The sequence below is a fragment of the Egretta garzetta genome, unplaced genomic scaffold (genome assembly GCF_000687185.1).
Source record: "Egretta garzetta isolate BGI_Z169 unplaced genomic scaffold, ASM68718v1 scaffold179, whole genome shotgun sequence".
Classification (NCBI taxonomy): domain Eukaryota; kingdom Metazoa; phylum Chordata; class Aves; order Pelecaniformes; family Ardeidae; genus Egretta; species Egretta garzetta.
The window spans coordinates 2316025-2341335 of record NW_009270001.1 but is presented as its reverse complement, the minus strand read 5'-3'; the positions used below and the strand labels follow the sequence as shown (position 1 = coordinate 2341335).

The 25311-nt window shown below is 44.7% G+C and overlaps 1 protein-coding gene across 1 annotated transcript in view; it reads right to left on the bottom strand.

The window, feature by feature from the left end:
- LOXHD1 (lipoxygenase homology domains 1) overlaps positions 1-25311 on the bottom strand; it is a 164089-nt gene that overhangs the window by 28266 nt on the left and 110512 nt on the right. Inside the window, exons 33-37 of the mRNA XM_035903101.1 lie at positions 22834-23042; positions 17544-17729; positions 14704-14831; positions 9676-9793; positions 2715-2892 (exon numbers count right to left, since the gene is read on the bottom strand). Coding sequence (XP_035758994.1) covers positions 2715-2892; positions 9676-9793; positions 14704-14831; positions 17544-17729; positions 22834-23042 — 819 coding nt within the window. The remainder of the gene's footprint in view (positions 1-2714; positions 2893-9675; positions 9794-14703; positions 14832-17543; positions 17730-22833; positions 23043-25311) is intronic.

Genomic DNA, 25311 nt, shown 5'->3' with positions numbered 1-25311 from the left:
TGGCCAGCAGGTCGAGGGAGGTGATTCTGCCCCTCTACTCAGCTCTGGTGAGACCTCACCTGGAGTACTGCGTCCAGCTCTGGAGCCCTCAGCACAAGAAGGACATGGAACTGTTGGAACGGGTCCAGAGGAGGGCTACAAAAATGATCCGAGGGCTGGAGCACCTCTCCTATGAGGACAGGCTGAGAGAGTTGGGCTTGTTCAGTCTGGAGAAAAGGAGGCTACGGGGAGACCTGATTGCGGCCTTCCAGTACCTAAAGGGGGCCTATAGGAAAGATGGGGAACGTCTTTTTAGTAGGGCCAGCTGTGTTAGGACAAGGGGAAATGGTTTTAAACTAGAACAGGGTAGGTTCAGGCTAGAGGTAAGGAAGAAATTTTTTACAATGAGGGTGGTAAAACACTGGAACAGGTTGCCCAGAGAGGTAGTGGAGGCCCCATCCCTGGAAACATTCAAGGCCAGGTTGGATGGGGCTCTGAGCAATCTGATCTAGTTAGCAGTGTCCCTGCTCACTGCAGGGGGGTTGGACTAGATGACCACTAGTGGTCCCTTCCAACCCTAAACATTCTATGATTCTATGATTCTAACCTCGTCTCCCCTTATCTGTGTGTACTCTGTAAGCTGCCACCCGAGGTACTTCTGGTGGTCTATGGATCTGACCTTTGATAGAGAGGAGATTTGACCTTTGTAAGAGCAGAGTCTTTCCCTGGTGCAGCCTCTGTGTGTTACACGATCACTCAAATTGTGTGACTTCTGGAAAGCCAAACTGTAACTCAGGGTTTCTTTGAGGTAAAACAGGACTGTTGTTATACCTGTGTGCATGGTGGGAAGGAAAAGGCAGCGCTTTCTAGTTCACTGCAAGACCTTTTTTTGGGAGATTCATTTTCCCTGACTTTAGCCATCTGGCCTAACTTAATTGTGCTGGCTCTGTCTGAATCTGATGAAGAGAGAGTGACAGAGACCCTCCAGAGGGTGATCCAGACCACTGATTAAGACTCCTGTCCCAGATGAATTGACCAGAGACAGTCTAGACTAGAAGGAAGTAAGACCAGAAGTATAATTTTTTGGAGGGTGACAAATAGGTGAGATGAATTTTTTTTTTTTCATTTTCTTTTTTTTTTTCTCAGTGCCTCTGATGCACTGGAACATTGAAAGCTATTGCAGAGAAAAACTTTATACCTAGAAATAAACACGTCTGATTCTATTCATTGTGGAGCACTGCTGTCCCCAGACAATGTCAGCGTGGCAGGAGATGATATAACATGTTTAAACTAACTGTCAAGAATAAAATGTCTTTCTTCCTGAATTGGTCCAGCGAGGAGTAATTGTGGAATACACAACGATCAAAGAGGGGGGGGTGGTTCGTGACTCGTACCCTCTTTAGATAAGCTGGATAAAGTTCAGCATTATGTCAGTGTGCCGTGTGATCTAATCATAAACAGACGCTCTGAAACCTCTCTCTAATCTGCTCTTTCCTACTGGTTGTTGCTGTTTGTAATGAAATAAAATGTTTCATCATTAATACCCATCATCCTTCATTCAATGGGAAGGGCAGATCTGTCTGCTGTTGCTGTCATCTTCTATTCTCCTCTCGTTTGTGTTGCCATCGCCTTTGTGAGTTAGGGCTGGGTTTCACAAAAAGGTCACAGAAAGATCTACCATTATGCTAGATGGATTGCCAGATACATAAACAAATCTTCCTCTCTCTCTTTTGTTTTTCGTATTTCACTACATGTTTTTCAGACAAGCAGCAGCCAGAGCAGACAGATAAAAAATGGTGAGGTGGCATGAAGACACTCTGCCAGGGGAATTTTGATATTCTCAGATCAAACCTCACAAGCTGCATAAATTACCACTGGTAAATCCAGAAATAAAAAAAAAAAAAAAAAAAAAAGCAAAAAAGCAAAAAAAAAAAATGAAACAATGTTTTTTTATCCAAAAAAAAAAAAAAAAAAAAAAAAAAAAGAAAAAAAGAAAAAGAAAGAGAAGTAGACATCAAGAGGTGATTATGTGCACTGGTGTGGCAGAATCCCCTTTGATGGTCAACCTTTCCAACAAGGTGCCTGCAAGATAATGTCTAACTTGCCTTATTTTGGCACAAGGCAGCTTGTACGTGGCTGCAGCTTTCCCTCAGCAGCCTGACAGAAGTTCTCATGAAAAGAGGCAGTGATCCCAGGAAATGACACAGAAATCCATTTCTTGGCTCTGGAAGCTCTGCAGCTTTCTTTATACTCTGTTCTACCTCTGCTATCTGGTGTGCATATAGAGATGGTTTTTCACAGCCTGCAGTAAATGGTCTCAAAACGCTTTTAAAGGGAGGGTGAATTATTGCTCCTGTGTTTGGCTAAAGTAGATAGTGCTGACTGCAAACCTGGAGCCCACCAGCTTTGACTGTACCCTTTTTTTCCATCCTACCTGACCAAAAAGAAAAAGGGGGCTTCTGACCACTGCAACATGGTCTGGCAATAGCTTCTGTTAAGGTGTCTTCAGAGGAAGCAGCGAGCAGTCAAATCTAGGCTTTGTGTCTAAATATTTTATGCCCAGTGCTCAGCATTACAGTCATGATGAACAGCCAGCCAAAATGGAGGTATTCCAGCATAGTAGGGCTAAATTACGCTTTTTTAAACATAATTTTAAATTAAGCAGGATACATTTTCCATTGCTAAAAATCAAACTTCACACTAGAAGAGTCATAAAATATCTACCATGGACTTGCCTCCAATATCACTGGTTTTGACCTGAAGAGTGTATGTCGTGTCCTCCATCATCTGCTCGTCATTTATCACAGCTGGCATCTCACACACAAGACTTCCCTTGGCATTTTTCAGCTTCGACAGCCATTCACTATAGGTAAATGTAGCCACTTCTTGATTAGTCAGGTTCTTCAGGATGATCTGTGAAGAGCCAAAATAAGGGAAAAAAACTTCAGCTAAACTTCAACTACTATTTGAACAAGGTCGAAGATCAAACCTATTGACTGCACAGCGTGGTAGGACATGGGTAGAGCTTGGTCATAACTTCAAAACCTGTACTGGGCTCTTCTGGGCTTAAACAGAGCTCTCTGCTATGGACAATATTTGCTGTGGTGACTTGTCCTGAGAAATAGTCTTCATAATATTGGACCTTTTCATGCATGGGGTAAAGCATAGGAAGAAATTTGCTCCTCTGACATAAGTTATGGACAACACTCATCTCTAAAAGAGTCAGACCTTTCCTAGAAGCCAGTATGGAATTAAGTCTAAAGAAGAAGTAACAGAGAGTTATTGAAAACCTCGTTACCTCTCCTTGAAGTACCCAGTATCTTTCTTTCCCTTGCCTCCTCTGTGCAAACACACAGTAATCGTTGTAGAGACTTGCAAGCCAACCCCAAACAATTTAAAGCAATGCACAAGATAAAATTAGGCCAGCAAAACTTAATGTTTCACACTCTTCTCCCTCTGGGAAAAGGTGACAGAACAAACAGTATGCAACAGATATTAGTCACACTGTCTAACATGTCACAGGAAGGAGCTCAGATGCTGTGGTGATAAGAACAGAATAGGCACCTATTTAGAACAAGCCAGTCCGTTACTTTAACAAATACCTAATAAAATACCCACTTTTATGTGTCCTGTTGAATGTGGGCTCAGTAGAGCATCAGTCTACTGGGAGAAAAGCATCACACTTGTCTACAGCAAAAACCCAGCAGTAAATTCTCACTAAATCAGGGGAGTTGGAAGGAAGGGAGGAGACAGGGCTGCAAATTACCATTTTTGTTACCATCTAACAGAAACAGAGACCATATCTGAGTGAAGCAGTGCATCAAGAAGCAGTGTCTTGCAAGGCACATCTCTGCAAAGGCCATGGAGACATGAGCCCAGCCGTGCCAGAGAGGTGTGACGTGGTACCAGGAAGAAATGAATCATGGAGTCATGGAAAATATTAAGTTAAAAGGGACACCTGGAGGTGTCTAGTCCCACCTCCTGCTCCAAGCAGGGCTAACTGCAAGGCCACATCCAACTGAGTTTTGAAAATCTGCAAGGGTGGAGATTCTCCCAGCACTGTGGGCCTCCACCCTAGGGCTGCATGACTCTCATCGGGAAGGTTTTTTTCCTTATATCAGATCAGGATTTTCCTTGTTGCAACTTGTGTCCATTGCCTCACGCCTTTTCACTGTTCACCTCTGAGAAGAGACTGGATCGATGGTCTCTGTAACATCCCTTTAAGCAGCAGAAGACTGCAATTAGATCCCCCCTTAGCCTTTTCTTCTCAAGGCTTAAAAATTCCATTTACCTTAGCCTTTCCTAGTATGCCATGTGGTTCAGACCCTTGACTATCTTAGTGACCTTCCTCTGACCTTCCTCTGCACTCTCCTATATCAGCCTAAGAAACTTATAAAACTTATCTTGAGATAAAATGTGCTCAAATTCTGTCCTCAAACTGCATGTGTCCCAGTCCATGCACTCCTGTTGAACCCAGCTAGGCTTTGCCTTTAGCTGTTCAAAAGAAGAACATTGCTCCAGGTTATAAAAAAAGGATTTTAAAGAGAGCAGTAGCTACACTGAAGCTGAAGCAGCAGCCGTGCTATTTGTGCATTGTAGTGTTCCTTGGGTAGGACACTCATCTGGGGGTTTCTCTCTGCCTGAATCTAACAGGGATCTATAACGCAGCACCTTAATCCCAGCAGTACAGGACATTTTGGGCTGTTGAAGCTGTCCCGCTTTTCTAAAATGCTGCTTGTTCACAGCCAGTGACACTACTACTTTGTGGTCAGAAAACTGCTTTGTGAGTCAAGATACGCTGAATCAAATCCTTGCTTTGAACCAAGCAGAATTCAGGTCTCCACCACCCCAGCTGGTGCCATCTTTGCTGGGGCACAGACCAGAAGGACATCTTCTCTCTCAAGGATGCGTGAATGATGTCTACATCCTCTTAGGCATCCAACCTAGAAACATTTCTTTGGCTAAAATTCACAAATTTGAATCATGAATAATCTCAGGTTGACAGAAAATACCTTTTTTTTTTCCTCCCTCAGTGCATAAACTCTTTGCTGGAAAAGGTTCAGCCAGCTCTACCTCTGCCCTGCTCAGGAGTGACCACAACCCTGTTTGTAGCAAAATGTCCTGAGCAAAACTTGCTGGGAAATACCAGGAAAGCAGCAGCGGGCAGAAGCAGATTAGAGCTGCCAGCTGGAGTGCACTCACAGAGAGATCAGACCTCTCACAAATAACCAGCCCATGCCCAGCGGTCCAGATGCCGTCTGGGAAAAAGCGTCTGGCCACTAAAAGCGCCGGGGCGAAATGCCCTTTCCTTCCCTCCCCAGCCCCGCACCCAGGGCGAGTGATTTAATCCGCTTGCAGCTTCATGTAAGCAGCACAGACAGAGGGAGCAGCCTCTGGTACCTCCTCCTGGGATGGTGCTCCCGCGGGGAGCAGGCAGGAGTGAGAGAGTCATTATATGAGCTGGGTTTGCTCAGGGGAGATCAGAGCAAGGGACCGGGGGGCACCAGGAAACCTGTGGCAGGCTGATTGCTCAGTCACAAGGCGAGTACATTGCCTACCTTATCTAGCATGAACCGCCTAAACACCGGGCACCCAGCCCGAGCACATTGTGTTGGCCCTGCCTATGGTCAGTGGTCAGAGCTGGGTATCACCAGGGAAGCCACCAGCACCCCACCCAAGCTGGGGTAAAGAGCCACTGAAGGCACCCCTCCCTCTCGTGGATCCCTCCCTCTGCCGACTACAGAGGATGCCCAAACAGTTTGGTAGAAGAGGTGAAAGCTGAACGTAGTTTGCTCCACGACTAAAATAGCACAAAGTGAATCCCATCCTAGAAGGAGAAGTTTGTGGGTGTTGCACACACACCGGATGATGCAGTATTTCGATTTGGATCATGAGGGTCAAGAAAGTCATATCAGGGAGCCGAGCTGAGGCTATTTTTATTTTCTGCCTGCTCCTCTCAGAAAAATCAGCTGCACTTGGCAATGAGACTGCTGCTTTTCACTGCATCTGAAATACTTTTTAGAATACCTAGAACTTGCCATGGACATCCTGCGTGCTTTTAAGCTCAAATGTTATCACTAATCATGCACACATTTTAACTGGGCTGTAGAACACCTATTGAAATGAAAAGGAAGCGGGGGCAGTACGTATGAATAAAATGTGGATGATTTGCTTTGTAGTTGAACAAATATCACAGCTGACAAGAACTTTAAACCAGCAACTTGAAATTAATTGTGCGCCGAATGCTATAACAGAAAGGTTTGACACATTTGGTCATTTAATTTACCTTAACCCAGCCCTTTCCCAGCTGCAGCGTAAAACATGCTCCACAGGGGCTCACACCCCACTAACAGCAAAACGCATAGGTCCAGGATTTCACCTTTAAAGACTCAACCATTTTCATGTTTCTGTTGCATATCATTAGCCTTCACTTAAAAACAGGGTCCTCTGACTGTAAAACAAAAAGACTTTGCTCTGTTGCGGAGAACAACAGTCAGCTTCAGCTATAATGAATTGTCTCAAGTTCTCTTAATCTCCTTTATATAAAGGAAAAAGAATAAAGAATAAAAACCAAGTCCCACATTCAGGATTATTTGTGATGTCTGAATGCAAGGCAATTAGTGCTTCATTAAGACAGCTTCTTATCTGCCTGGCTTTGACAGCACAAAGTGACATTAAAATTCTGAGGGAAGCAACTCTGCAGAATTCAACAGTCTTACAATTCCTGTTATTTCACTCGGAGAGCTCTCATCCCTTCTTATTTCTAGCTTTTCAACTTTGTATCTAAGACACCAGGCAGGAGGTGAAATCTTCATGTGGACGGAGGAACTGGCTGTCCCAGGAGGAGGTTTCTAAAGCATGCATTTAGATAAGTTTCCTAATTAGAAGTCACAATTTCTTTTATGATGAGGTTGGTGAGGTACCGGAATAGGTTGCCCAGAGAGTTGGTGGAGGCCCCATCCCTGGGAACATTCCAGGCCAGGTTGGACGGGGCTGTGAGCAACCTGATCTGGTTAAAGGTGTCCCTGCTCCTGCAGGGGGGTTGGACTAGATGGCCTCTAGGAGTCCCTTCCCACCCAAACCATTCGATGATTCTATGATTCTGTTCTCTGATTTTTTTCAGAAACACAGAGCAGTGTTGTGGTAGGTTGATGTGGAGGAACATGAGATTCAGCATGAGGTCAGAGGGAAATATCCAAACCCCGTGTCTCTCCCAGCAGTGGTGAGATCAGAAAGTGTTGCTCAGCTTTAGGGAGCGTTCAGTATGTCTGTCTGTGTATAGCAATAATCAATAATATTCATTCTGGCCCAACACATCACTAATCAAGTTTTGTTCCCTGTAGAGGACTAAGTATCGGTGTTTAAATCTTATTGCCAGTTTTGGTGCAGTTTGAAACTTTGGCACCAGGTTCATTACTTTGCTGAGATACTGAATGAAATTTCAATGTATTTTATATAGACAGAAAGAAAAAAAAAAAAACCACCCAACTACTTCCCTGCTTGTAAATTGAATCTTTTGGCTGTGTACAACATCATTGATAATTCATGCATTTTAATTGGTATTTATGCACTTCTATTTCTGGTAAACTAAAAGCAGTATAAATTACGACCAGCAACACTTTACAAAAAGTCCAAAGAGAATGAAAAAGATCATTTATTGTTATTTTAATAGAACAAGAAAACTGAGAATATCCTGTAGATAAATGGAGCAACAAATGGTTATTTACAGGGTTGATGGCTTAATCTAGCTTCTCATTTCACTGTGCTAGTTAGCGCTAACTGTGAACCATCTGTCTGAGAGTTTAGCACTACCCCCACAAGTATTTCATTATGCAGTTTTAATATGCACTTTTGACAGAAATGGAAATGGGCTCAGATCAGTTTTCATGTCACACCAGGCTACATAAGTTTCCAAGGCTGGAATACAAATCAGAGAACACAAATCCTTCCTCCCCTCTCACAGAGCACTCCCATCCTCACTCTCTGCCTGGGAATGCAAATGCTATTTTTACCTTCGCAGGGAAGGTGGGAAAGAGGACCAATAAATAAAGTTCTCTACGTATCACTGGAGCCAGAAGATCCTCCACTCTCTGTTTCTCTAAGGAAAATAGAAACTACGGGTGCAATTTTCAAAAGCTTCTAAAATCCTGGTCCCAAAGAGCTGTGTGCATGGTCTGCCTGCTATTGCTGTAGAGCTACAAGCCCATCGGATGGGTCCATGCCAGAGTCCTTTTTGTCAGCTTCTCTGGGAGAGGCTTGCTTTGGGTGGGCCAATCCAGCAGGCTGGACGACTGGGATGCCACTGCCCCTTGCCTTCGAGCTACTGCTAATTCATGACTGCAAGATCTGGAATGTTTCTGCATGAATAAGCTTTATTTGGTTTCATTTTAAATGAATATGATTTATAAAACTTGGGAAGGTATCAGGGAACTGGCAAAGGGAGTTTGACCAAGATAACTGAATCAAATCAGAGAACAGATTGAGTTATTCCTTAGGCGCAGAAAGAAAAATTCTGTGTCTGTGGCATATATTCGGAAGATATATGCTGATGGTCCAATGCCTTGGAAAGCTGCATAAGAGTTGCTGAGAAAAAAATTAGAAGTGACAATACTCAAGTGCAAAAAGGTACTGCACCACTTTTTAGACCATGCCAATGGAGGTGAAGAACAGTTCATTGCTTCACTGGAAACTGGTGGACACCTAGGACCAGTGTTCAGAAACCTGCTATTTATGGTGAAATGAAGGGCATCATCAGACTAGTCAAAAAGGGTAAAGGACCCAATTAAAAAATCCTGCACTATTCTTTCTGACCATGGGTTAAGCTATTGGGTCTTTGCCTGTTCTCATAAAAAAGCCAAGATACAGAAACCCAGCAGGATTTCTAATCCAGAAAAAGCATGCTAAATGAACATGGCAGAGATGTGGTCCTCCCTTAATGACATCTGATGGTGTGGAATCAGCACATCACCCCATCTCTGTCTTAGAAATATAATTATAGGGACCCATAACAAGCAAATGACATTTTACTGTCCAAATATAAGTGATGTTTACATGGGGCTGGTGGTTTGGTAGAAAAGATAAGAGCAACCACTGTGCTTTTTTGCAGGGTAGGACACCAGGGAAAAATACAATCAACAGAAGCAGTGGGAGCTGTTTTGCATGCTGTATTCAAAACGCAAGGAGAAAATGACACCTGGTATGAAGAAGAAAAGAAAGAAATCTGCCTGAATGCTAGAGGGAGAAGGGAAGGGGAGAGATGTGATGCTTCACCTGAAAGGATGGACTATTTGGAAATGTCCCACCCAGCCCAGGCCCACACTAGCTGTCCCTGCCTGGCAGAGGGGGAACCACTCTCCCATGGGGTCAGAGCATGGCAGGGGTCTGCAAGAGCTGAGGATACATCCCAGGGGCTAGAATATGTTGCAGGTGCCCTGGTGGCAAGCCAAGGGTCTTTTGCAGGGAGGTAGAGTGAGATCTAACAGCAGAGGCTGCAGTAAAGCTTTACAGCACGGCTTTTGCCCTTGCTCTCTTCTTTTTTCACTCAACTCCTGCAGGAAAAAAAAATGAGGAACCAAATGGAAAAACGTAGGAAACGAATATAAGCGAGTCACTCGCTGCCTTTCTCCTCTTTCTCAAGGGCTTAGAGGCTTCAGCACAAGCAGGTTGCACAGAGAGGCGCGATGTGAAGTGCATTACCCTTTCCAGGAACCAATGCGGGCGTGTCCCCTTCCCGTCCGTCCGGATCCTCATCTTCCTGAGGGGTGCGATATCGGCGATCTCCATAATGAAACTGTCCTCTTGGCCTCGCTCAAACCTGGGGGGATTGAAAAGACCGAGGAGGTTTCCCGCTGCTTTGCAGCATTGTTGTGTCTTGATCCCCTGTCCGTGCTGCAACTCACACCTTGCCAACAGCCTCAAATTAAAAGTTTATGACTGCACTTCATTGGACCTGAGCTTTTCTGTCCTGCAATCACTAGCTACTGTGGTTTTGGCAAGACACCTCCGTGCAGATTTGACAGGGATTCCTCCTCCCCTGGAAAATCAAGCCCATAGGAGGCACCTGGAGTCGTTCCAGGCAGCCTGCAGCATACATTATCACTGTTTGTAACCAGAACAATAGAGATTCGCAGTCAAGTTTCTGCACAATGCCTTCCTCCTGGCATCTGCTCACGTGCTTGCCCTTAGCCCGTCTCAGCTAGAAGGCAAAGCAATTTTGCTTAATCTTCTTTCGCTAAGACGCAGCACGTAACTTTGCATTTGCCTCGGTGATAGACAGTTGCTGCAGCTCAGCTAAATACGGCAACCTGATTGCAAGTTGGAACCCAGCGCCTGAGTTTAGCAAGCGCAGAGAAATTGTGTTAGAGAGGAGCCCAAACCGGCCATCCCACACTCCCCTCCTGAATTGGGGGAATTTGGATTTGCAGACTAGCTCCATCTCTGGTAAGAACCAGGGTAGGTTTGTGTAACATTGCATGAAAGATCTTAGCCTGTGCTTGGCTGCTGCACATAGGCACGAGGTTGTGCAGGAACTGCTCATCCATAGCAAACAGCAGAAAGCAGGAAAAAGAGAAAAACAGCTAATATATGCTTCTTGAAGAAGATGTCACACACTGGCTAGGACTGCAGCTACCTTACCTCCCTCTAGCATCAACAATGCTGGGAAGAAAGCCTTACGCCAGTGAAAGTGCTGCCTCAGGCTCAGTATTACCCTGTTAGAGCAAGTTTGTCTTCTAGGTTTCCCCCAAAATAGTCTGGCGGACCTGCTATGGGCTTGCAGATGAAAATACAACGGTTGCTAAGCAGAAGGGTGGCCAAATCCAGGGGGTCTACCAAGCACCACCATGACCACTCTGCTGTTGAGGTTCCTCCTTCGTACAAACTTCTCCTTGTGAGTGAGACCCGAGCCTGCTGAGAGGTTTGGAGGGCGCTCTGCAAACTGTGGGCGCTACCATGATATAGACAATCCATGATGATGATAACTCATTCCCGACAATGTACTCAGCCTCCTACAGCTGTGCAGTGCCAGGAGGTGGAGAAAAAACCCATTTCTTTACCAACCTCTGCTCAGATTACACCCTGCAGCATGAATGCGATTATCCTCACACCATTATCTGAGCCTGCATAGCTGCAGATGTTAGCAATAGCGATTGGCTCCAGCCTCTCAGTTTTCATCCAGGCATTGCTTGCCCTGCACTCCCAGAGACGTTTGGATAGGGCATTTTGGTCCCAGTCCATTTATAGTTATTAAGGGTTATGCCTGCTCTTTGAAAAGGCTCCCCTCTCTTATTATTTGTCTTTCTGTGGTACCGGATACCAAGACAGCCTGTCTCACTGTGAGAAAGAGAATGTGCTTTTGTGCCTGGACTGGATTGATTTCCACTCCTGTTTAAGAAAAAGGTGTGACCCTTCCAGCCTGAATTATCCCATGATCCTATGGTCAGTTTTCATTACAATCACTATTACCTACAAAGCTTCATAGAGGTATCTCACTCTGCTCCTTTCCAGGCTGAGCATCTCTAAGCTAAACAGTCTGTTAGCAAAAGAAACCATTACTTATCTTCAGTAAATGCCCTGTTTACAGTTTATAAGGCTGATACTCACCTGCTACTTCCAAGACGTCATTGTACTAGAGGGAAAGAATTGCTCAAGTGACAAACTGGGATACCCAAGAGCTCTTTTCCATCCCTAATATATATGAACATGAACATAACCCTGAAAAAAATTGAGATGTGTAGAAGTACCCAGGCAAGCTGACTGCTGCTATTCCTTTTCCAGGACACTAAAGCATTTTTCTAAGGGATTTCATTAAGCTTTCCTACCCATGCCTGCTCTTATAAATATTTCTATTGCCCAGAGGTCTTGGCAATAACAGTAATGTAGCTAAAATTGCCTTAAATCTGAGTCAGGTTAGACATACAGTTCTTCGTAATATACTAAGCTGCTGCGAGTGAATTGGCACTGGATGGCCCCAATAAAGATGAAGTGCCTTTTACCATTTAGTTGCAGTGGCTCTCACCCACTCCTCGCTGCCGATGCAAAGGCTGGCGAGATTTACATGGGAAACAAGAGCCGGGGAAGCCTGTGCTGTTAACAGCTGGAGGAAGACTGCTGGGATTGGTGTGGTAACAGGCAGAATTTGTACTTGGGGACACTCATGTCCTCTGCAGAGGGTGCTAGTGAGATGGAGGGCTACTAAAATGATCCGGGGGCTGGAGGGCTGGCACCTCTGCTGTGAGGCCAGGCTGGGAGAGTTGGGGGTGTTCAGCCTGGAGAAGAGAAGGCTGCGGGCAGAGCTGAGTGCGGCCGGTCAGGGCTTAAAGGGGGCCCAGAGGAAAGGGGGGGACAAGCTTTTTAGTAGGGCCAGCTGTGACAGGACAAGGGGGGATGGCTTTAAACTGAAGCAGGGTAGGTTTAGACTAGATCTAAGGAAGAAATTCTTTCCAGTGAGGGTGGTGAAACCCTGGCAGGGGTTGCCCAGAGAGGTGTTGGAGGCCCCATCCCTGGGACCATTCCCGGCCAGGTTGGACGGGGCTGTGAGCAACCTGATGTGGTTCAAGGTGTCCCTGCTCCTGCAGGGGGGTTGGACTGGGTGACCTCTAGGGATCCCTTCCAACCCAAAACATTCTATGATTCTATGAGATGACAGGGGCTCTGTACAAATGGAGGTGTGATATAGAGTGCCTCCAGCTAGCAGAGATGTGCCAGTACCTCCCCAAAGAATAGCACAGCATCCTGGGGATATTAACATATTAATATCTGTGTTTTGCATGCCCTTCTCCTCTATACAGCCCCAATGAGTTGTCATCACCTTTTGCAGATCTTCTGCTGGCAGAAGACAACCTGAGCAACTAATAACACAGAAACTGTGTGGCCCTCCTTCACTGCGTTTTCATATCCTTACAGCAGAAGTCTTCCATCCCACCCATATAGGCAAATGTGATGGTTTTTTATAGGCCCCATAGCTTAGGGATTTCACTTGCCTGACCAGCTGGAGCAAAACTGCAATCCCTGTCTTGAGGGGCTGGAGATGTCTCCATCCCCTTTAGAGATTTTTGGTTGATGTACCCTGATGTGAATTTTGCTTTACTTTTAAATACAAACACTCGTGGTCCATTTTCTCACCTGCTAGAATTGAATGTTGGGCTTAAAACAATGGAAGACAGATGAGCCTGAGGTTTCCTGGGGTCTTGGAAGGAGGACGTCACCGACAGCCAGACACGGTGGCAACCCAGGTGCATTGCCCAGCACACTGAATGTCTCTCTGCGATGGGGAGCAGGGCCAAACGCCTTTCTGTGTGATTCAGCAGTGTTTCTCACGGAGAGTTCAGTCAGCAGCACCTCTGCTACGCTTTTTTTTTTCAGAGCAAACAAGGCTCGTGCTTGTTACTAACTAAACACATGAAGGTTTCAAGCTCAGCTGAACAGGCTTGCCCAGACACCCACTCTGCTATGACAGCTGCAGGTTAAACATCCCCTGAGCAAAGACCTCTATGCAGGGAGCCTTATCTTCAATTACCCGGCCCACACGTGATACGCAAGGCTGCGGCAGAGGATCTGCATCGCCAAGAGGCTGGGGGAAGTGTCCAGCATCACCTCAGCAAGATGGCCTCGAACCGTGTGGCCAAACGCTCCGGGCTCTCCTGACGCTCTGTAGATACTTTGCTGAGTAAGATCAGAGGTAGTCAACTGATTAAATTTGGGCCTGATGAAGCCCACCTCTAAAAGATGGTTAGTGCCATGTTCATTCTTGAGCACACCAAAGCTTTCTCTACCGAGGGAGGTGCTGGGAAGGGACAGGAAAGTGTTAGGAAATGAATTGGTGGCATGTGGGGGGTTTTTTGACTTACAGAAGTGCTGGCATCAGGCTAGGGTTACAGTGTTTGAAAGCTTTTTATGCTGAAGAAAACATGAGTTTTCACCTTTTTAGCAAAATCAGAGCATGCAGCATGACAGTCCAGGCAGCTCACAGCCCGCTTCTGTCTCTCTGCACCATAAGGCCACAACTGGTCAGACAGATGTCACCACGTGTCCCTTTCGTGACAGCTGCAGACAACACAGCTCCCGTTCCAGAACCACACGGTTACATGAACGTGGCATGGAGCCCAAGCTAAGAAGCCCACTTCTCAGAAGAGCCCTCATCTTACCAGCTCAGGCCTTGGCATTTGGCATCCCTCATGCAGCTTCTGGGCCAACCTGGCTGGCATCTGGACAGCAAAGCAAGCAGGAGCAGCAGACGAAGGAGAGTCAGCACCTTCCCATCACAGGCACTTCCCGAATCAGGTATGTGCATGTTGGTTTCTCTTTCTGTGCAGTTACTAACGTGTTCCCATTAAATAATGTTTACCTTAGGTTACTTAATTTTCCACAAAAGATGCATTTTGCCAAAATTCCACCTGTGGTTTTCATGCAATGTCCACAGTTCCTCTTGGAGTTCGTGCAAGACTTCACCATTCACATTTTTGTTCTCAATGCTTAGGGTTAAACAAAACTTCTACACATGACAATGGATGGTTTCCCTGACCACACAGTGCTCTCCTTTCCTCTGCTCTGCTAAATACACTACAGTAACACAAACAGGGGGCCCAGTTCTGAATATAAAGTCAATGGGAGTTTATCTTTGTGTTTCAGTGGGATCATGATCGAAGCCCCAAGTGCTTCTTGACTTGACATCAAAATCTGTTGTCACTCCACTTCCAAGCAACAAAAAAGACAAAGTTACTGTACCTGTCTCCATTTTTTTCCAGCTGCATCTCCTCAGTGTTCCCGTTGGATCCAAAGACAGTCATGAAAATACTGGCATCGGTACCACCACTTTCTATGTCTCCAGTCACAACCGTGACTTCGTAGAGGATCTAGTGAGGATTTGAAACAATCAGGAGGTCTCATCTGAACAGCCATCCTTAACCAGTGCAAAATCCTGGGCAAAAGGCTAGACAGGCTCTGAAGGAGATCTGCTGCTTTGCCAGAAATCGTTGCAACACGCCTTCTTGGTTTCTCTCCACACTGTGGTTCCCAGAGGCAAAGTTAGGGATTGAAACTTTCTACAGGACCTTATCCTTTGCTTCATCTATGACTTTTTCTGCATATTTTCTCAGTCTAGATAGACTCAGAGAGAGACAGGCTTATTATGACGACTGCATGCTTGGGGAATGATGAAGACCTGTTAAACTGCTTCTTCACAGGAGTCACAAACCTCATGTCAGTGTGTGGGTCTCCATCCCTCTGCTGCTGGCATCTCCTCCTGACCACCTCCCAGAACCCCAGACCTCTGTACTGCACCAAGCTCTTGCCATTTCTAAAAATGGTCCCAAAGACACAGTTGTTTTTTCCCTGGACTGCAAAGTCTTTCCCCCGAGTGTTTGGTGTCCATCTAAGCAACAGAGTCCAGCATCGCTCATAGTTTTGAAGTCTATGCATCTGAACGCTCTCTACAGCAGAAAAATGCAGCTATCCTATTTCCCAATGAGGTGCACACTGCTGCACTGAACGCAGAGTCTTCCCAGATCTTGTACTTTAAAGACGTGCCAATGTGCAAGGAGAAGTTTTGCATCATTTTCACCTTATTAGCCTAACTTTGTTCTTTTCTCCTGACATGTGGATAATAAGATTCAGAATAAAATATTTCAAAAGCATACAAGTCCCAGTGGCTGTCAGTGCTGTTAAGACTTTAGGCCACTTAGATGCTTTCAAGTTCCTACCTATGGTAACAAGACTTCTGTATTTAAGAGGTGGAAGAATATCAAGGAACAGCCCCAACAAATAGTGCACTGCTAGGCAAGTTTTATCGGCCTGAACAGTGATTGCCACATAAATGAACAGTTGCAAAGGAATAACATTATAGAAAAATTATTTTTCATGTTTTTTCAGTACTGAGTAGCCTGTCCACCACATATTCATCCACACACATTTTAAATCATAGCAAAGCATCATATTTGTTATAGGTAGAAGAAGAAATCTTTTACCAATGCATTAAAGGATTTTATTGACTGTGGTGGACATCAACTAGTTTCTTTATGCATGGGAAGGCAAATACTCAATTCAAAGCACAAAGAGGGAATATCAAGCCAAGAAGAAAATTAAATTGAAGTGGGTACGTATGGCTGTGCAAGAGTCAAGCAAGAACAAAACAAAAAAGCATTAACTTTCTCAAAGATGTTAAATATATCAGTCTTTTTTGAATTCTAAAAAAAAAAATGTTAAATTCAGTTTCTAACTACAGCAATTTACGAGGGAACAGTCCCAAATTCCCTCAACTAGGAGACTGATTAGAAAGTTGAACGCACACTTCTGATTTCACTTCTCAAGCATCTCCCCTGACTTCCTTCAAACCTTTCAGCAAGCTCCTGGCCCAACATCATAGAAAAAAAAATTAGTTAATGTGTCTATTTTTGGCAAGCTTATGAAAATATTCAGGATTGATCTTTTAAATGAAGACTGAACGTAAGTCTTCATGAACGTCCACTTCAATCTGTGGGCAAGCTATCAGCTCACCAATAGGAGTTTGGAAACCTTATCCAAGAGGTTAAACAACTGTTGGGAAGTTTTTAAGAGATTAGGTTTTAACCTTGGTATTCAGTCTAAGGAAGGTTTTTTCCCCTCTTAGGTCAATTCTGCCACTGAAACCTGCATTGAATTATTGAATCCTTCATAGATGTTAAAAATATTATCATGCTTTCATGTGTCTGGGGAATAAGAAAGATTTCAGGAGAATATCTTTAGCTTGGGAAGCAAGAGTAACATAACAAAAAATTAATGTACTATGAAAATGTAGCCTCACTGTAAATAGAAACACATCTATAGAGATTTTAAATGGTTATACAGGTATTAAACACAGTATTATTGTCCCATTCATGCAGACTGTTATTTCTGTTACAAATCTTACATCCAAAATCAGCATAGCTCAGCTTTCCAATCTGTACTTGGTTGAAATATGGCATCGCACACATTACTTCAAATTTCATATACAGATGAAAAGACTATATGTTTTTCCATTGCTTATTCAACTTTAAGCAGTTATTCATTTCTAAGATCAAGCTTACAAATGTCTCCATGTTTCAATAACTTCCAATTATTGTAGTTTCTAACTGCATTCAGTTTCCCTGTCCTGTATTAGAAAAGCTGATATATAGCCACGCTATGCAGAGATTAAAATATCTTCACTACTCTAGTTTGAGGAGTATGCCCTCAAACAAAACACGATGGAATTAGATTGCACCAAGGTGTTCACCTTGCAGCTCTGTGGCTACCAGATGATGCAGTGGGTGCTCCAGGCATGGTGACAAAATGAGGACATACTGCTGAACTGTGTCCTACCTGCTCTGCCCTACCTTGTCCTTCTGCCTATGCCATGGCTCCATCCATCCAGCATTATTAAACAGTGCTCTAAGTGGTAATGATGCTAAACTGTTCCTAAAGATTTTGCTAAAGAGATAACAAAGAAACCCTCTGCAAATAAAAGGCTCGAACCACACGCAGAAACCAAAGTACGAGAACTGCTAACACACAACCTATATCAGCACAGGTCCATATGGCAGCTAGAGATACGGGATGAGCCTAGAGCCTACCTTGAGGCCAACGTTAACACAGTCTGCATCCAAGATGTTGAGGATTCGTGAGGTGAGTCCGTCACCTTTGTCTCTGGCCAGCCAGCACTTACAGACAAAGTTATACATGACGCCTTTGGTGGGCACGACGATGGTGAGCTCTTCCACCAGCCAGCAGCTCTCAGGGGTAGCACCATCGTGCCCCACCTGTAAGAGTCAGTGGGAAAACACCTGCTGGTTAAAGGGGATTTCTTTGGCAGAGAGACCCTTACTGGGTGTTTTCAACAGTGATGAAGGACTAAGAGCATTGACTCTATAGACCATCACACAAACCGCTTCCATGGTGGAATGGAGCGAGCTGTGAAATAGTTTGAGCCATTGCTGCCCAACAGGCAGCATCAGTGTACATGGTAGCTGATGTGGGCAAGGAATCTCAAGCCATTTGCTGCTGAGCATGAGGGAGAGCAGGACAGTGCCAGCCTTAAAAGTAAGCAAGGGGAACATGAAATAAGTAGACTGAACTGACCTGTATGAAAACATGTCCACTCTCTTGCTCCTCTACCTTTGCCCCGGTGACTTCCACCTGCTAGTTTGCTGACCTCTGCAGACCCATTTCTCTGTCTTTCCAACTCCTTTCCACTGCTCTTGCAACACTTAGAAGTGACTATCCAAACCTTCATAGCCACAATGAAAGACTCAGCTGGGCAAACACCTACATGCATTATTCAAGCCCTCCTTTGCTCACAAATCCACGTCTAAGTCAACTATATGTATTGGGCTGTTTCCCTGCTTCCCATCTCTTTAAATTGCAAAAGGCCCATGTTTGTATAGGAGCCAACAGATGGAGCTTACATCTGTAGCCGTCTAATTTTCAACGACCACCTCTTCCAAGCTCAAGAATGGTGCATCCTGAAGAGCAGGAAGTCACACAAGAGTGGCAGGAAAGCTTCATGGATGAACAAGGGGCTCCTCACAAAACTTAAATGGAAAAAGGAGGAATACTAGAGGTGGCAGCAGGGACAGGGGACCTGGACAAATACAGAGACGCTGTCCAGTTGTGCAGGGATGAGGTTAGGAAAGCCAAAGCCCACTTGAAGCTGAATCTGGCCATAAAGAGCAGCAAGCAATGTTTCTACAGGTATATCAGCAGCAAATGGATGATGATGGTGTAAACTTTGCAAGAAACTGCATGTGACCCTCTTAAAGAACATGGGTAATTCATCCCGGGGCAGACTTATAAGCGTAATATGTATCCCAACTGATGTATGCAACTCAGTCAGCCAGTCATTCTGGTGAGCTATATGTTCATAAAAAGGTTGAATAAAAGAGCTACATTACATACAACTCATTATTCTCAGAGCAAGTGTGGTTTGTGTCGTTACTAGGAACTAGGTCCTTAGCTCTTGCTTTTTTTGTTTTGATATTATTAGGATATTGAGGGTTGTTCAGAAAATATTTTTTAATAGCAAGTTCATCTAGGGTGATATATCTGTGGTGTCTTTTCCCCCCACAAAACGAGCGACTTTTTTTATCTGTCTCAGCCATCACTGCTATTAGGAGTATTATTACTATACTAATGTCTGTGCAGCTGCAGAAAATTAGAGTTAACCACTAGGGAAATTCAAGTCTACAATGGATGCATTAATTCTCAGATTCTTGGGGTGTGAGGTGAATGGGAATATAACACTTGCCTTCCCATTGCCTCCCTACCAGCTTGGCTGCCCTTCTCCAAACCCAAAGGCCCTCTGAGACCCTGCATGCAGCCTCTAGAGACCTGTTGCAGGATGGTGCCGATGAGGTGGTGGGGAACGTTCAGGGCAATAGCTCTGCAGTGAAGCAGGGACAGAGCAGCTGGAGGGAGAATCCCAGTGAGCCCATTAAAGTCTGCTGCTCTTTTGGGTTCGTTACAACGACCTCCTAGAGCGTCATTCCAAGTCATTGCTAGGAACCAGATTTTCACAGCAGCCTTTAACATCTTTGGTATCAGTGGCTGGCCAGAAGAAAGCATCCTGCACATCCAGCTGCCTTGGATAACCCCCACACAAGCAGATTTCCAAGGGCTTCAAAAACAATGTTGTAAACTCTGTGGCAGACTCATCCAATGCTGAACCTTCCTTATGGCTGGTCTTTTAGAGCAGAGCACTGGGATTTGTCTTTCAATTCCAAGCAAATCTTTAGATAGGCCATGCTAATATGGTGAACAGTCCAAAGCCATGGCCACACCAGCAGCATAGCCTGGATGTGCACACCAACATCACGACAAGTTGTTTGAGCTGAGATCATAGAATCATAGAATGTTTTGGGTTGGAAGGGACCCTTAGAGGTCACCCAGTCCAACCCCCCTGCAGGGAGCAGGGACACCTTTAACCAGATCAGGTTTCTCAGAGCCCCGTCCAACCTCGCCTTGAACATTCCCAGGGATGGGGCCTCCACCACCTCTCTGGGAAACCCCTTCCAGTGTTTCACCACCCTCATTGTAAAGATCCTTAGATCTAGTCTAAACCTACCCTGTTTTAGTTTAAAGCCATTACCCCTTGTCCTGTCACAGCTGGCCCTGCTAAAAAGATTGTCCCCATCTTTCCTATAGGCCCCCTTTAGGTACTGAAAGGCCGTAATCAGGTCTCCCCGCAGCCTTCTCTTCTCCAGGCTGAACAAGCCCAACTCCCTCAGCCTGTCCTCATAGGAGAGGTGCATCTCTCATAGAGATGTTTGAACTAAGTTAGGATGACAGAATTTCAAAGACAGGAAGATCCTTCATCTGTTTGAAAATCTTTGTAACTCATCCCCACCTTCCTTGAGGGACTGTTGAGTACTTCACATCGCCAAGACTAAGATGCTCCATTTGCACTGAGCAGCTCACAATCACATTGAAACAAAAAATAACAACAGGAGAAAAAAATGGGGGGAGAATTTGGGCGGTAGGTAGAAGGAAAAGATGCCCCCAAATGGGATTTTCTGCTCATTCTTGAAGGTGCAGAGGATACTAGAGAGACCTGAGGGTCTTCCAGGATCAGGTCCCTAGTCAGCAACACTTGTATATCCTTGTCTTTACTCTGTGCTTGTGATGGAGAAAGGCTCTGAGCCAGAAGTGGTGTAGAAATGCAGACCAGTGCAGGATTCTTCTGGTCATACCTGTGTCTTTCTGCAGCAACAGCAGTCTAGGAACAGAGATACTTTCATTCATTAGAAGAAGAAATAGTAAAACTGGTTTTAAGAATGCAATATATGGTGCCTCTACCCAATGACTCGTATTTATTTTCATGTCAGCCTGTCTATTAAAGTACACCAGTAGTAAATATCATATCTGTGTAGGCTTACAAGACAGGTATAAATGAGCGTCTTTCAAATTACTTCATGTTCCACTATTTCTGCCTTCACTGTAGTATATTTGCAGCAGGAGAACAATATCAAACTAAAAGTGGCATCACGCTGCAAATCTTACGATCGTACTAAATCCTGCAGCCTGCTGCCTGGGTTATGCAGAGGGCTTCTGGAAACTTAATCCCCATGCTATGCTATTTTCACATGGTAGCTCATATTCAGAACTTCTTGCCTTCTTCCAGAAGCAGCCAAATGCCAAATCTGAGAACGAACTGTTCCTCACTTTTCCCAAGTAGATAACTAGCAATTTTCTGCAATGTCCCTGAACACTGCAATTTTGTGCAAGGAAAATATGGACTGATGCCATGGCAACCACAGCAGACTGGCACATCGATGTCATCACTGGGATGTGGATCAACAAGGAGAGACCTTCCAAGCAGAGGGCACTGCATGAAGGGAGGCAGGAGGAGAGGAGCAGGAGGAGAGGAGCGAGAGGCTCCTCCAGCCACGGGCTGGAAGGTTACAAATGAAAAGGGAAAAATGAGCAAGAAGTGAGGCATCAGATGAGATCGCTGAGAACAGGGGTGGAAGAGTGCAGCAGAATATCACCCAGCCTGAAAGCTATATGTTATTTTTTTTCTACCTCCCTGCATTTCATTTACAACCTTTTGTCTTCTTTCCCATTTGTAATCCTTTCCAAATAATTTCTTTTCCTTGTTTCCCTCTGTTTCCAAGTGTCAGCTCCTACCTTCTCCTACTCTCTGCCCCTTCCTCACCCTACTCACTGCCTCTTTTCCAGCATCCCTTTCTATTTCTTTCTTCACGCAGCTTTTTCTGTCTCTCTGACACTGAGGGGTTATACTGGCTTTTTCCTCCCTCTCTATCCCAGCCCGTGGCTGTTTCCATGTGCACACAGTCTGGAAGAGAAGGATTTATGTTCTTGCTTCACTTTCAAAGTTTTACCTAGAGATGGCTAGACAGAAAGTGCCACTAATAGGCACAGTAAACAGGCACTTGGAGTGCATTAAGAAAATGGCTTGCTAACAAACTCAGATCTAGTATGGAGACTTCTCAAGGTGTCAGAATCCATTCCTTGAATGAAAGCTAATGGGAGTGTTTCAGTCTATCAACAGGACTTACAGCTGCAAACATTTTTTAATTAGTTAGGATTTCTCTCTTTAGTTTTAGTTCACCCGTCTCCCTCCAAATACACAAGCACGTGCATCAACAGGTAGTGCAACACAGGACATGGGGTAAAGATAAAATTAAATAGGCTTTTGAAGTCCTCAGGTGCTGTGGGTTTCAGCACTCAGGGGCTGGAGCAGGCTTTCAGGAGGTGGAACTGCCATATGAAGCAAGAATGATGTGCACAAACGCTCTGGAAGATTCATATGAAGTTTAAGCTCAGTGATGGAAAGTCTATGCAAATTCTGTCTCCCTGAGCCATAGCAGGAAAAATGGCTCCTGCACCGAGATCTATTTGTGCATGTTACTTATGAACAATGATTAATTTTCTTCTCTAAGCATGGGTCCTCCAAGCTGTGGAAACAATTTTCGTGTTTAGCTAGAAAATTACACAAGATGTGTTTCTCACTGCAGGCACAATTTATGAAACTCAACTGGAAGTAGTGTAAAAATCAACCAGGAGAAAGACTGATGGAGGACTGCATCCTGGGAACCTTCGCTGCATCTGTCAATAACAGGGTTTGACCAAGAAAAAAGTGCCAGAGATGGAACAAAACTGAGATGTGTTACCACTTCCTTATAATTCAAAATTATCTTCTGCCTAGCAAGGATCTTGGTTTTGTGAGATGCAAAGCATACTTATTTTCAGGTTCAGACACATGCGAAATCTCATTAGCACATCCCTGTTTGCATTCCTTTTAGACCCAAGTGCCTTTCTTTCACTGTTAAGACTAACAGGAACATGCGCTTCCTTTGGCCATGTATTTCATATGCCTCCAGTACCCACGCTGCATTCACAAAGTACCTCCACTTTTTTTATCTCCCCGACATCTAGGCCCCAAACAGAGAATTTCTCTACGGAGCCATCTGCAAACTCGTCTTTTCCTTCCGGGAGATCCAGCCACAGCCTCTCGGTCTGCACTTTCTGAGGACCCATAATGATGACGTACACTCGGCTGTCGGTGCTGGAGTCATATTCTGTGCCTGTCGTGACGGTGATGTGGTACGGGATCACTGCAACAAACAGAGGTTCAGTCATCAGAAAACCCCCACACATACACATTGAGATGACACTCCAGAAAACCAGGGACTCATCCCATCAGAGGGAGCGTTTGTGCGTGCTAAACAGTTTCGCATCCCATTGAACTCATTCGGAGAAGGGATAACATGCATGGAAGACTACTTTTCCATACACACTTGGGGCTGAATTCTGCAAGGGTTCATTTCCCCAGACAACCATACTGGCTGCAAGGAGGTTATAACTCCAGATTTCTCCCTAATAGATGACAGAATAGCAAAGGGCTTGAATCCTTACTTGCACCAAGAGACCTTCCTGAAGATGAGACTGAGCACCTAAATCTTAAATAGGCTATTAGAGCAAAGTGATCTTACACTCACCATTCAATAAAGGCAAATAAATCTGTGCTGACTCCAAGGCAAACCATCACTGACTGAATGTCCCAGTACAACTGCAAATGGTCTTCTTTGTGCTTCACGCAAGGATTGCTGTGATCTATGGGGCAGCTCAGGGTTCCAGCATCCCTTTGCAAATCCAGGCAAACTAGGAATAATCCTTATATTAAAGGTAGCTCACTCAATAATTTTATACATTGAGTAATGATATTGTTTAGGGGAAAAACCTTCAGGCCAAGGCTTGGGACTTAGCAGGTTTTTCCGTGGTTTTCAGAAATTTCAGTTCAGCTGTTAAAAGGGAGGAAGTGCTAGACTGCTTTTCAACCACTTTCCAAAAGCTCATTTGGGTAAGCCAAGCGGGTGGTGCAGAATTAGATGCTGAATACTCGTTTGATTTCTCAGAACGTTTGTGCAGGGCTGTTCATTCTGACAAGGCTCGGAGTGCTGAAACTTGCCTCGTCACAGCCTGGCTTCATCATCGCTTTTTCGATTTAAAAAAAAAAAGGTTTATAAACATTGACAAAAAAACTTTGTTGGCTTTCAAATCATCCAGGATTGTCATCTAATTTTGCTTTATGATGACTAACAACATTTTTGGGGTGGGGGTTTTACTAGAAACTCACATCAAGCTCAGAATATGTGTGCAATATCAGGGAAGGCATGAATTCATGTTGACCAAGTCTATTCTTACCTCTGGACAGAGCAGAACCCAAAGAGATTCATTCAGCCCCAGTTTGAGGATTTGGGGTACCAACACAAAACGAACTGATGATTTGGCAAGACTTATTCTCCCCTTTATGGTATCATTTACATTTCAGTGTGCACATCAGCATAATGATATGCAATGCATTCTTCACAAAATAACCATTGGAGATGCTGGTATTAACAGGAGAAAGGGTTTAGGTGTAGGCAAGACAGACTTTATAAGAATATGTTAAGGGTCCTGTTTAGGAGAGTTCCAGACTCCTCTTTTAAGTAAAGTATATTTTGAATAGGGACAAAATCTTCTTCTATACAGTTTTTACCCTGTTCTCCTGTGACAGATTAAGTTCACAGAACAACCAGCATTTTCAACTGGTGTTGCATCTTCAAGCCAAAACAATTAAAACACCTATATAAAAAATGCGCACTATGAGAAATTGTTATCGTTTTCCTCTTTAAATAACAGATACAGCGACATAGAGTAGCTTGCTACCAGACAGCAGGAAACGCTGTTTGCTGTTCTTTCCTTTAAAAACTAGAAAAGTGAGCCTTTAATTTGTTTGCCTCCCCTCTCCATTGTCTCCCTCTGTCTCTGGGACTCCATAGTTCTACTTCTTCAAACACAGGAGAATGCAAAACCTGAGGTACGTGGCCACAAGAGGACACCACAGGTGCTCCAGCCCATCTCCCTTTGCCCCCTGCTTCCTTGAGTTCCTGTGCAGAGTTCAGGCTGTTTGAGGGCACATGTCCCCCCTCACAGGGGGTTGGTTTCATTAGGCATGTAGACAACACCATCTCCAGCACTGTCTTCCAGCATGGAGCAGGGTTCCCTGTTCAGACCCAAGCAGGCCCCAGTCAACAGTACCTTTCTCTGTGCTCCATCCTTACATCACCTCCTGCCCCTCAAAGGCATTCACCGTCTTAAGCATGAGAGAGTCAGAACTGGGCTGCTGAAATTGTCACTCCCTTTCCCAGACACCTCCCAATACCCCTTCACCTAATCAACTAATTAACAGCTGGGGCTTTATCCAGCTCAGGAGGTGGCTGTCTGGCTCACACAGTCATAGAATCACAGAATTGTTTAGGTTGGAAAATACCTTTAAGATCATCAAGTCCAACCATTCCCCTACCCCTGCCACCCCACCACTAAACCCTGGCCCTCAGCACC